At 48.9% G+C, this 11,864-nt stretch overlaps 1 protein-coding gene across 1 annotated transcript; it reads left to right on the forward strand.

Annotated features, from left to right (window-relative positions):
- The first annotated feature begins 3,381 nt into the window (after positions 1 to 3,381).
- On the forward strand, positions 3,382 to 10,930 carry LOC123361277 (prolactin-like). Its single transcript, XM_045001362.1, has 5 exons — positions 3,382 to 3,661; positions 3,751 to 3,935; positions 4,389 to 4,496; positions 8,184 to 8,363; positions 10,421 to 10,930. Exons 1-5 carry the CDS (start codon positions 3,643 to 3,645, stop codon positions 10,613 to 10,615), a joined length of 687 nt encoding a protein of 228 aa, XP_044857297.1. The 5' UTR covers positions 3,382 to 3,642; the 3' UTR covers positions 10,616 to 10,930.
- Positions 10,931 to 11,864: the final 934 nt, after the last annotated feature.

The raw sequence follows: 11,864 nt of genomic DNA on the forward strand, positions 1-11,864 counted from the left end.
GTTCAATTCCCCCCATTTATTGCCTGAGGGGGACTTTCAGAAGAACTCTCACCACTGGGAGATGGGTTATTCTTATATAGGGCTCCCACAGGAGAGATTGAGGAGGCTGTTCCACTTTGTATTCATACTTATGTAACCCCTCTGCCAGGCTGAAACGATAGCAGCAAGGGCCAGGTTCAATACCTAGGGGTCCCTTCCCCACAACGTAATGCAGACCAGCTCGAGCCCCCACCCAGTGACCTGGGAAAATCTTACACACACCCCTGGGCGCCTCAAGGAGGCAATACTTCCCCTCTCGCAAGCACAGACTCTTGGTGTAGCAGAAAAGGTTTAATTACATAAGATAAACAACAACAAGCATGAAATTTGGAAAATACCTCAACTGGAGTTCATAGGTCAAACCATGAGCAAAGACCCACCCCAGCAACTTGGGCCGTGTCCTTCTCTCTGGGCCCTTGAGTCCAGCAACCCCCCTAAATCACCCACAGTCCCAAAAGTCCCACAATTCAAAAGTCTCTGTCCCGGGTCAGGCAGCCCAGAGTTCAAGAGTCTCTTTGCAGAGGTCCCCCTCCCCAGCCTAGGTAGAAAGGGGCACCTTACGTGGTTCGGGGCCAGCTGCCCTGCCTCTTCGTGGGGTTCTGCTTCCCTTAGTCGTCCCCGCAAACAGCTCAGCTCCGCTTACTCTGTGGGCTGCTCCACTCTGCCAGCTGCTCTGGTCCACCAGCTGTCCTGCGATCCGCTCCAGCCGTCCTCACGAGCTGCTCAGCTCCACTCACCCAGTGGCTGCACAAACTGCTCCACTCTGCTCTGCCAGTATTGCTTCAGGCTCCCCCACTCATCAGCACAGTGCTCTCAGCTCAGCAAGGCCAGCTCTTCAGTGATTTCAGCTCCACTCATTAGCACAGTGCTCTCAGCTCAGCAAGGCCAGCTCTTCAGTGATTTCAGCTCATAGTAGGGGAGCCCCAGTGAATTCAGCTCAGTAACCTGCATCTAGATTCTTAAGGGAATCAAAAGTTAACTCTGACATTCCACAGTGGAGAGAGGCACAGGTGGAACTGGTGCTTCTGGCTCACACAAGGAGCCTGCACCACCAAGTACAGATACTGGCCCCCAGCCTCTCTCCTCTCAGTGGGTTTTGGAACCCATGTGCCCCATCTAGCAAGCGCTATCCAGCTGACAATGAAACCCCCCATCACAAGACAATTTTGTAGTTCCCCATTTACCCAATCAGGGTGACAACATTTCATTCCTCCTGCCCCAATAACAACGAAATTGGGGGCTCCCACAGCTGTGAAAGTAACCATCCCATGCTGCTTTGCGGTATGCTAAGTGGGGTGGGAGTGCCCATGCAAATAACCGAAATACCAATGCAACACTTTCCGCACTCCCCATAATTTACCACCAGATGTCAGGGTGGGGCTCATCCTGACTCTGCTTACACTTAAATAGTAATTACAGAACCAGATTGGACCCTAGACTTTCCTCTTTGTAGGTGAGTGTTCTAACCACCATCCTAGTCATTTTCATATTCTACCTCAATGATTACCTAAGTAGTGTACAGCGTGGAACAGCTTCAACAAGAATCATTGCGAGAGCCCCACATTACAATACCCTGGTGATTAGAACACACTCCTGAGAGCTAAGAGCAGTGCTTAATTTGTGTCAGGGCTTGCCAGAGCTGAGCCTGGCACCTCTAAGCTTGGCAGTTCATAGCCCTGGCACCTCTGGGCTTGCCGCATCAGTTATGAAAGTAAAAAAATTGCTTGAGCATCTGATTGCTTGAGCTCTGGCACCTCTTTCATTACAAATTAAACACTGGCTAGGAGACCCCCAGTTCAATCCTTTTTCTGCAACAGGCAGAAGGGGGAATTTACCCTACATCTCCGATCTCCATGGTGAGTGGGCTAACCACTAGTCTGAAAGATATAAGGGAGTCTCCACCTCTAACATTTCTTGCAAAAAACAGCTTAGGCACCTGACTCCAGGAGAGGATTCATGGCTAGGGATCCTAAGCAAAGAGAGACACCTTCCTTTAGCTTAGGATGGGAGCTGCCTATTTTGTGGCTTGCATTCTCAGGCACCTATCTCTCCCCATTCATTGTACAGGGGAGTTTATGGGTGGGATCTACAAAGGCACTTGGGTGTTGCAAAGCTGAGCGCCACAGCACCTAACTTTTAGGCATGTAGAAAAATCACTGGAACAACACTGAGGGCATGGCTACACTTGCAAGTTAGAGCACATTAAAGCAGCCCTGTGCACTCTAACTCACGACACATGCACACTGGCAAGGCACGTAGAGCGCACTGACTCCACGGCTGAAGCGCTCCTGCCAATCCACCTCTGCGAGAGGCATAACACTTGGTGCACCATGGCTGGAGCACCGCAACACCAGTGTGGACGCCCTGATCTGTTAATGCACTCTGATCGGCCTCCAGAAGTATCCCACAATGCCTGTTCTAACCACTCTGGTCATCACTTTGAACTCTACTTCCCTGCCCTCAGGTGACCAATCATCAGACCTGCCCTTCAAATTATCTGGGAATTTTGAAAATCCCCTTCCTTATGGGGGTGTTCAGAGCTGCCCTTAGGGGTAAGCAACATGGGCAACCTGCCAACCGCCCAGGGCACCTTGGTCAGGGGGGCACCATCCAAGTTCTGCAAGCTGGTGGGCCTGGGCTGCCAGAGCAGGGTGAGTGCAGGTGAGCCCGGGGCTGGAGCACCTGGCCAGACAGGCAGAGGGCAGGCAATACCACCCCGAGTTACCAGTCTTGGTGGGGAGGTGCAGGCAGCAGGCCTTGCCCCTGTGGAGCCAGTGGGCCAGACCCTGGGTTCCCCCTTCCTGTGGCAGAGTAGTCAGTGGCCGGGGGATCCTGCCTGTGCAGCCCTTCTAGTGGGTGATGGGGGGGGAGGGGAGCCGATGGAGCCTGCAGGGGCCACAGTCAATGGAGGCGTGGTGCCTGCAAGTGCCAGGTGCCAAAATACAAGCTTGCCCAGGGTGCCGTTTTCCCTAAGGCCAGCCCTGGAGGGGGGAGGTTGAGAGAGGGGGATGGTATGGGGCTAGTATGGCCGCTTCTGTGCCGGCCTGGGGTAGCTGGGGAATCACCAACATGCCTGATGTGGTTCTCTGTGCTGCCCAGAGTAGCATTGATGGAGGCCAAGGCCACAGTGTGCATCCCCCCCGCGGTGTAGGTGCTATGTACAAAGGACCTATTCTCTGCCTTGTGCCAGTATAGATCAGGCCTCATTCCACACTGAGTCAGGGGAGTGACTGGTGAGGCCAGTCCCGTGACCGTTCATTAGGGGCACACAGGCTGTGTGCGCTGGTGTGAAATAGCCAATACCCCCGCCCAGCGTTTCCTCGCTCTCCCATAGGCCCCTAGTTAACACTCGCCGCCCCAGGGGAGCGCGCTCAGAGCTCGGCGTTTCCCGGAGCCAGGGCCCCGCTCCGCGCCCTTTGCTAACCCCGCAAGCCCGGGGGCCCGCGCTGAGGAACCCAGCCGTGACGAACAGCAGCCGCCCCGCACGCACCCGCGTGGCCTTAGCTCACCCTGGTGCCCAGCGCCACGCGCGCATATATAGGGGCGCCAGGGGCATCCCAGAGCCACCCGGCCCAGCGTCCGCCCGCCGCTCCCGCCTGCACCATGCGCGCCGCGCGCAAAGGTAAGCAGCTGCCCCCGACCCCGCGCCAGTCGCGCCACAGCGTTGCCTGCCGGGTAGCGGGCTGGCCTTGATCCATCCGCTCTTCCCAGGTTACGCCTGGCTGTGCGCCCTGCTCTGGCTGCTGGGGAAGCCGCCCGGAGCCGTTTTCGTGGCAATTTGTGCCCGGCAGGGAGACTCGAGCTGCCGCTTCTTGTCCGTGTCTGATCTTTTCGACCGGGTGATCCAGCACTCGGACAGGCTACACAGCCTCTCCACCGCGCTCTACTTGGACTTGGTGAGTGCCCCGTCCTGCCACGCCACAGGCTCCCCTGCTCTCCCAGGGATCGCCTCCGCTGCCCACCTGAACTGGGCACGCAGCGATCCCTGACCTCAGGGCATGTTTGCCAAAGCATCTGGCTTCCTCTCTCCTCCCGACGGTTCAAGCCCGGGGCTGGGTATGCGGTCTGTCTGTTGCTTGCTGTCTCCGTTCTGTATCGCTGATCACCGACGGGAGCAGCAGGAAAGCCTTGGCACTGCCTGCTCGGTGTTCATTTACTCACACCACGTGTGACATAGTAGCTCCATGGGCTAGCTCTGTTTTCCCGCTGTATGTCCGTGTTTTGATTGTAATGTGGGGGTTTGGCAAAAGGAAATATGCAAGGTGACAAAGTGGCTGTTGAAAACCACCAAAGTTACAAACTACAGTTCTACAACATCTGGTGTGTTGGGTTATTTTTCTTTCCCTTAGGAAAAAAACTTTCTACCCAATGGAAACGAGTTGGGCAAATGGACAGGTAAATGCCACACCTCCAGGATGCTAACGCCTAATGGCAAGGAGTATGTCCAAAAAATACCGGTAAGGCCCTATTAGCTTGCACTGGATTTGATATGGCATGCAGTGATGAAAGGTACAGCCACAATTTGTATGGGGAAACTCAAGGGGACAGTTTGTCAAACTGAGGTGTGCCAGATTCTAAAGCAGGAAGGAAGGTCATCACCGAAGAGGCAGGCCCGATGCTGCAAAGTGCTGTGCACCCTCCACTCCCCACAGGCTTCAAAGGAAGTTGAAAACGCTCAGCATCTGCGGGTAGGGACCCCCACGTGGCTAATAGGTGAATTCTCACCATAGTCCCAGCCAGGGAATTTTTGTACTCTTGGAATGTTATAGCTAAGGCTAAGATTTTGTCATGGATATTTTTAGTAAAAGTCAGGGACAGATCAGGGGCTTCCGTGATTTTTAATGTATTGCCTGTGACCTGTTCCTGACTTTTACTAAAAATATCCATGATAAAATGGGAAAGGACTGGGCAGCTGTGGGTTGGCTGGGAGCTCCGGGGCCCCCACCACCTGTGGGGACTCAGAGCTCCGGGGTCCCCCTGCATGGTGGTGGCCAGGGAGCTGTGGGGTACCCCTGCCTGTGCTGGCTGGAAACTATGGGGTACCCCTGCTGCCCATGGCAGCTGGGAGCTTGGGGGCCTAACTGCCTCAGGTGGTGGGGGTATCTTACAGCTCCCTGCTGCTGCGGGAGTTGGTGGGACCCTGCAGCTCTCAGCCGCCAGGGCTGAAGTCCCAGAAGTCTTTGGAAGTCACGGATTCCGTGGCTTCCACAACCTCTGTGACAAAATCATAGCCTTAGTTATAGCTGATGCTTCCTCTTTAAAGTTCTTGCATCCTACATATTTGCAGAGTGTAAGCAGGGTGGCTGATGAAATTGAGATCTCACAATTAATCCCAATTTCCTTCTATATTGTAAGAAATAATGTTTGTGGGCCTCTATAAGATTAATTCACAATCATCAGTTAAAAAAACGGCACTGAAATACTTAAGCAAAGGTGAGACATCCCAAAGGACAGAGAGGGATACATTTTCCCTTTAATTTACTCTGGCACAATGAAAGACAAATCTAGGAATTAGCTGTGAACTCTACAAATAAATTTGATTAATCAGTGCCACTGTAAAACTTAGACAGCCATTTTGAGAAAACCATGGGGGGGATGGGGAGAGAAGCAAATATTTTTAAACAGAAATGTTTCAAAGAGGAAAAAGTATAGTGAAGAACAGAAATCAAGCAAAGAAACTGTAAGAGCTCAAAGCTAAGAAAAGTAATCAGTATTTTAAAAATAGTGATGAAAAGCAGACATTGAAAAGCCAAGGACACAAAGACAGGTGTGAAAAATATTGTAAAAGGGGGATGGATACAAAGAAAAAATGGGAGAAAAGAAAAAAATCTACAAAAGTGTTATTTAGCAACTTTTCTCTTTGGTTTTGACAGTTAAAATAATGGGGAAAACAAGTGAAAACAGATTGGCTCAGAATACATACAGCTGACAAGAAGGATAACAGTTTCAAAAGCAGCTAAGGGACTTTAGTGCCATTTTCAAAAGCAATTTAAGCATTTAGGAGCCTAAATCTCATGGAAAGTCAGAAGCTTAGGCTCCTAAGTCACATAGCCCCAGACCCAGAGGTATTTAGGTGCCTAAATCCCAGTTTTGACTCCACTACAATCCACAAAACTCCCACCAAACCCTATAGGTGCCTATACTCACTTGGTGCCTATGTTTTTCAGTGTAAAAATTCCCTAGGTATAGAAGTTCCTGCCTCTGAGCATGTGCACTGCTGCCTCCCTAGGCACCCAGAGGCCTATCTCCTGCATAAGCTCTGGAGCAATCCATGAACCAGGGGACACACAGGCATTTGGCCACCTAAGGTGTGCTTAGAGGTCGCCTACTGCATTGGGTCCACTTCAAAAATCTCACCAGTGGAAGGGTTTCCAGCCTCCCAGCTTTTAGCCCAGTGGATAGAGCATTCACCTGGGATGTGGGAAACCCAGCTTCAATCTCCCCTGCCCCCCCGCCTGAGAGGCAGTAAAAGATTTGACCAGGAGGGTCTCCCGCCTCTCAAGGGAAGCTCTAACCACTGAGTTACAAGGTACTCTGATGTTGGGCTCCCTCAATCTCTCCTGTTAAAACTGTTCCACTTGGCTAACTAATGAAAGGGCGATTGGAACAAGGCAACTGCACCTCTCTCTCCCACCTATCAGGTAGTGCCCTAAGCACTGAACCAGTCATTCTTGCACTTTTGCTCAAAGACTATTTATTTATCCACAGTGGAAATGTAACTGGGCCACAGAGACTTTGTAATCTAGAGATTAGGGCACCTACGTGGAAGGTGGGAGACCCAGAATCTAGTCCCCCTGCTCCAATCACTCTTTCATTAGTTAGCCACAGTGGAAGAACTTCAAAAGGAGAGATTCAGTGAGTCCCCACATCAAACTATCCCATAGCTCAGTGGTTAGAATGCTCCGAGGTGGAAGCCTCCTGTTCACATCCCTTCTCCCACTCAGACGGGGTTGGGGTGGGGGACTGGAGCTGCATTACCCTCATCCGAAAGGAATGCTCCAACCACTGGGCTAAAAGTTAGACAGTAGGAACCAGCAACTCCTCCTCTGGGTGTTTTGTGTGGAGCAAGGCAGGTGCCTAACTTATTCCCACCAGAAACTACTTAGACATCTAAGATACCTGATTCCAGGCAAGGGGGTTTCCTTTGTAAATTGTTAAGCACAGATAGGCACCTCCCCACAGGCTGGGCATAGGCACCTATCTTCCTGAGAGGGGCCAGGCTCATCACACACACCCCTCTCATTAGCCTCTCCATTGGCTAGTTTAGGTGGTTCTCCACCTAGCATGCTGGCTTTTGTGGATTGCAGACTACACTTATACCTCAATAGTGAAACAGCTGCAGCTATGCCTCTGTAGTGCTTCATAGACCCTACCTATGCCAATGGGGGAGTTCTCCCATTGATGTAGGCAATCTACCTCCCCGAGAGGCAGTAGCTAGGTCGATGGAAGAATTCTTCCATTGACCTAGTGCTGTCCACGCTGAGGGTTAGGAAGGCATAGCTACATTTCTCATGGGTGTGGATTTTCACTCCCCGAGAGACGTAGCTATGCTGATGTACGCTCCCAATGTAGAGGAGCCCTAAGGCAGCTGTCTCTCCCCATTCATTGTGTAGGGAGCTAGGCACCTAACTCAGGCTTTGTGCATCTGAGTGTTTGTTCCTGTGATTTTCTAGGCACCTAAAAGTTAAGAGCAGCAATGCTTGGTATTGCAATGCCCGAGTCCCTTTGTGGAGCTGGGCCTTAGGCACTTTTAAAAGTTTTCCCTTAAGACTTTTTTTTCCCATCTAACAACTCAGCAGTTTAGCATCTGATATCAATTTAGCACTATTTAAAGAAGTACCACCACTTTGATGCAGAATTTGATTTACAGAATGAGATCCTAAGCAATTTGGGAAGAAGTTGCATGTGCAAAGTCATTTTGGTTTTTTGTTCATACTAATGTACAACTAGAGAGAAGAAGCCCATGAAACTGTTATTTGCTAAACATTTGAAAGTTAGTTATGAATTGTATGCATAGAGATTTTAAGTGTGCCCAGATTTTAAGTATCATTATCTGTTTAAGTATACTGTGCCCAATGAGAACATAACTGTTCATACGCTTTGATGCCACTAATAGGAAAGTTCTTTCATATTTTGTTTTCAAGAGAGAAGAACTAACTCAGTTGATACTGAGACTCTTGCAAGCCTGGAAGGAACCACTTTCTCACTTTGACCAGAATATTGGTCATCATCAAGAATTATCTAGTGACAGCCTGAGCAAAGCAAAGCAAATCAGCAATATGGTGCATGAGCTGAAGACTGGAATGGAGAAAGTAACAGAGAAGGCAAGATTTTCAACCTAATTTTTTTTTTAATATCAATTATACTGAATCACCAAAGGGTTCTCGAGGCCAAATTTGGCTCTCAGTTACAAAGATATAGCCCTAGCATAGGTGTTTACAGTGGAACAGCTTCAACAGGAGAGACTGAGGGAGCCCCACATCAGACTATCCAATAGCTCAGTGGTTAGAGCATACTCCTGAGAGGTAGGAGACCCCACTTCCAGTCTTTCCCAGGCCTGCCGGAGAGAGGAGAGTTGAACCTGTCTCCCCCACATCTCAGTGGAGTACTAGACTAAAAGTGATCAGGTGGGCCCCAGCACCATTTTTCTCTGGATGCTTTGTGTGGCACAAGGCCAGCACTGAACTCATTCCAGCAAGAAACTACCTAGGTGCCTAAGCCAAGGGAAGAGTTCCTGTTCCTGCAGAGCTAGGCACCTCCCTGCATCCTGGACTGAGGCACCTATCTCTGAGAAAGGGGCATGGTCTTAGCAGGTCAGCATCTCCCATTGGCTAGCTTAGGCAGCTTCCTGCCTAGCATGCTGGCTTTTGTGGATCTCATTCTTAGGTGGCTTTCTCTCCCCATTCATTGTATAGGAAGCCTGGTCAATTAACTCAGCTTTGTGGATCGCTAAATTGTTCCTGAGATTTGCTAGGGGCCTAAAAGTTAGGCATTGCAACACTGAGTGTCACAACACCTAAGCCCCTTTCTGGATTTCACCCCTAGCTACTTAAATAACTATTTTAAAGCCCTGTGACAAATGCTTTCTGGTAAATGTACATTGTGGCATCTGATTATATTTGCAGCTCTCTCACTTTTAATTACCAGATAGTGAGCCTGATCTTGTATTCCATGTGCACTCACAACTCAGCTGGAGCTGTGACTGAACAAGGAATGTAGAATCAGGCCTATTTTCTTTGTCTCTGACAATTAACATGTTTATTCCCATACAGACATCCCACTAAACAGTTAAAAACTAAGAGAAAAAACCTTACTATCTCACCACAGGATGATACAAATTGAAATGGACATACAACTCAGCATATACAGCAGAGGGGTTATTTTATCCACTGCTGAAATGCAGCCACCAGTGAAGTGAAATTGAACAGCACCTCACAGGACAGAGCTATAAACGGGGAAGCCCAATCTTCAGTTTGCTATGAATATGGATTAGAACTTCCCCAGAATTCAGGGGCATTTAATATCTGGATTTTTGTTTAGTTCATCATAGAGTTGGAGCCAAACATAAAATTCAAAAACAGATTCAAGCTTCGCCCAAGTTCAGGATATTTGTATCTAGGCTTGTAGCTCAGGCCCATTTCTACAACATGTTTTGGGGAAATTCTTGGATGGGAGGCTCTCTGAGGGAATGGCAGCTATGTCCATATTGTTCTGTACGTGCTACCAAGGTTTCACAAATAGTAAAGTATAAGAAGGAAACAATATCAAATTGAAACTACCTGTTGCATAAACAGTGTCATGTGACAGTATTTTTCCATATTACACTGAGTCTGGGCTTGATCTTGCCAGGTGGTGAGAGCCCTCATTTTGCATTGACTTTAACAGCTCTTGGGGGTGATCAGCACCTGCTAGAAGCCCTAGCACCTTTCTAGATGAAGCTCGTTAAATAAGGCTACAAGTCTGAAGAAAACTGATCCACTGTACTGTCTTGAGATGGGGCAGCCATACTGAAGAGTGGCCTTTACCTACTCCATGTTCAAAGAGTGTTATGTCCTTGATAGCATTGCCAAAGTTCTGCTTCCAGAGGCAGAATTTCTTGAAACAATATGAGACCACTTCCGACTAGTCAGACTCTTATGTAAGCCCTGGGTAGCAGGAAATGCAGTACCATCGTTCTCTAGAGAACTTTGCACAACTTTTTTCAGTACTTTCATAAAAAACCTGGAGGTGAGCAGTCCACATTAGCTGATGATTTCATTAGTGGGTGTTCTATAAACCCTGATTTTGTTAGCTTCAACACTAGCATTTTGAGGATTTTGGTTCTATGCACGTTTATATCCATTGACAGGTTACAGTCATACGTATTCTGTTTTCAGTACAGATGCAGTCAATGGGGATCATCAGCAATTCATTGAATGGAATGGGATCATCAGAAGCAGCTGGTTTATCCATTAGTAATGAAGCAAATGTGATGAGTGACTATGAGTTTATTCACTGCTTCAGGAGAGACTCCAATAAAGTACAAAGCTACTTAAAAATTCTTAAATGTAGGATTTGGCCAGGAAATAGTTGTTGAGTTTTAATCTCTGACAGGCAATTTTCAAAATTAAAGCTACATGTTGTTTGCAAAGTTGGAACAAAATAATTTATAAAGGTTTTATGCCATTTACAGTAATAGTAAATTATTAACAAAGAAAACTAGTTTTGAATGGCTTTGCCACTTATTTATTTTACACTGTTAACCTACGCAGTTGAAATATTAAATAAGGCATAATGTGTGTATATGGGTTTCACACACCAAGGAGAGTGGATTTCAGTGGTAGTGCATAAATCAGTTTCTGTATTTACTACAGTATGTCACACTGCAATTTAAATAGTTCACACATTTTCAGGTGTACATATTGTCATTGAAGCTAAACATCAATAAATTAGCTAAGTCTTGGTACAAAACATGTATATTTTTATAATAAAAGTTGATTCATTATCATGTGACAAAAGTATTTATGTTTAAGAGTAAGGAACGTATGGTATTACTGATGGGGTTAGGAGGATACATGACCCTCTGACTACCCTTCTTCCCCATCAAACTTCTAACTTTTTTCCTAACTTGCTGCAGGCTTTTACAAGTATTGATGTAGTTTCTGGAGTCTGATACTCTGACACTGAGTAGCACCTTACTCCATGAGTAGTCCCACTGAGAACTCTTATGGAAAAAAATACTATGGCACATGAGTAAGGGCCTAATTCAGGGGTGGGCAAACTAGGGCCTGTGGGCCAGATCCAGCCCGCAAGCCATTTTAAGCCTGCTCGTGAGATACACCATGCGGCTCAGCCCCACTCTGGCCGGGGCACTGGATCGGTGGCTGGACCACACAGCTCGGCAGCGCTCCAGCTGGGGTGCTGGGTCAAGTGCCGCACAACGCAGCTTGGCCTCGCTCCAGCTGGGGTGCAGGGCCGCACTATGCGGCTCCCGGAAGCCGCAGCATGGGCCCATTCCGGCTCCTGCGCGCTCCAATGGGAGCTGGAGGGGCAATGCCTGTGGATAGGGCAGCATGCAGAGCCGCCTGGCCGCGCCTCCGGAAAAGCCAGAGAAGGGACATGCCACTGCTTCCGGGAGCTGCTTGAGGTAACACCGCTCAGAGCCTGCACCTCCTGAGCCTCTCCCAACCCTCTGCCCCAGCCCTGATCCCCCTCCCACTCTCCAAACCCCTCGATCCCAGCCCAGAGCACCCACCTGTACCCCAAACCTCTCAGCCCCACCCCAGAGCCCACACCCCCAGTCAGAACCCACACCCCTACCCCAGCCCTGATCCCCCTCCCACCCT

This window comes from Mauremys mutica, chromosome 1 (genome assembly GCF_020497125.1).
Source record: "Mauremys mutica isolate MM-2020 ecotype Southern chromosome 1, ASM2049712v1, whole genome shotgun sequence".
In the NCBI taxonomy this organism is placed as follows: domain Eukaryota; kingdom Metazoa; phylum Chordata; order Testudines; family Geoemydidae; genus Mauremys; species Mauremys mutica.

Bases quoted from the DNA above. Each gene is read 5' to 3' on its own strand.
- LOC123361277 (XM_045001362.1), top strand. The intron at 3,936-4,388 runs GTGAGTGCCCCG...TCTTTCCCTTAG, and splicing joins CCGCGCTCTACTTGGACTTG to GAAAAAAACTTTCTACCCAA. The intron at 4,497-8,183 runs GTAAGGCCCTAT...TTTGTTTTCAAG, and splicing joins AGTATGTCCAAAAAATACCG to AGAGAAGAACTAACTCAGTT.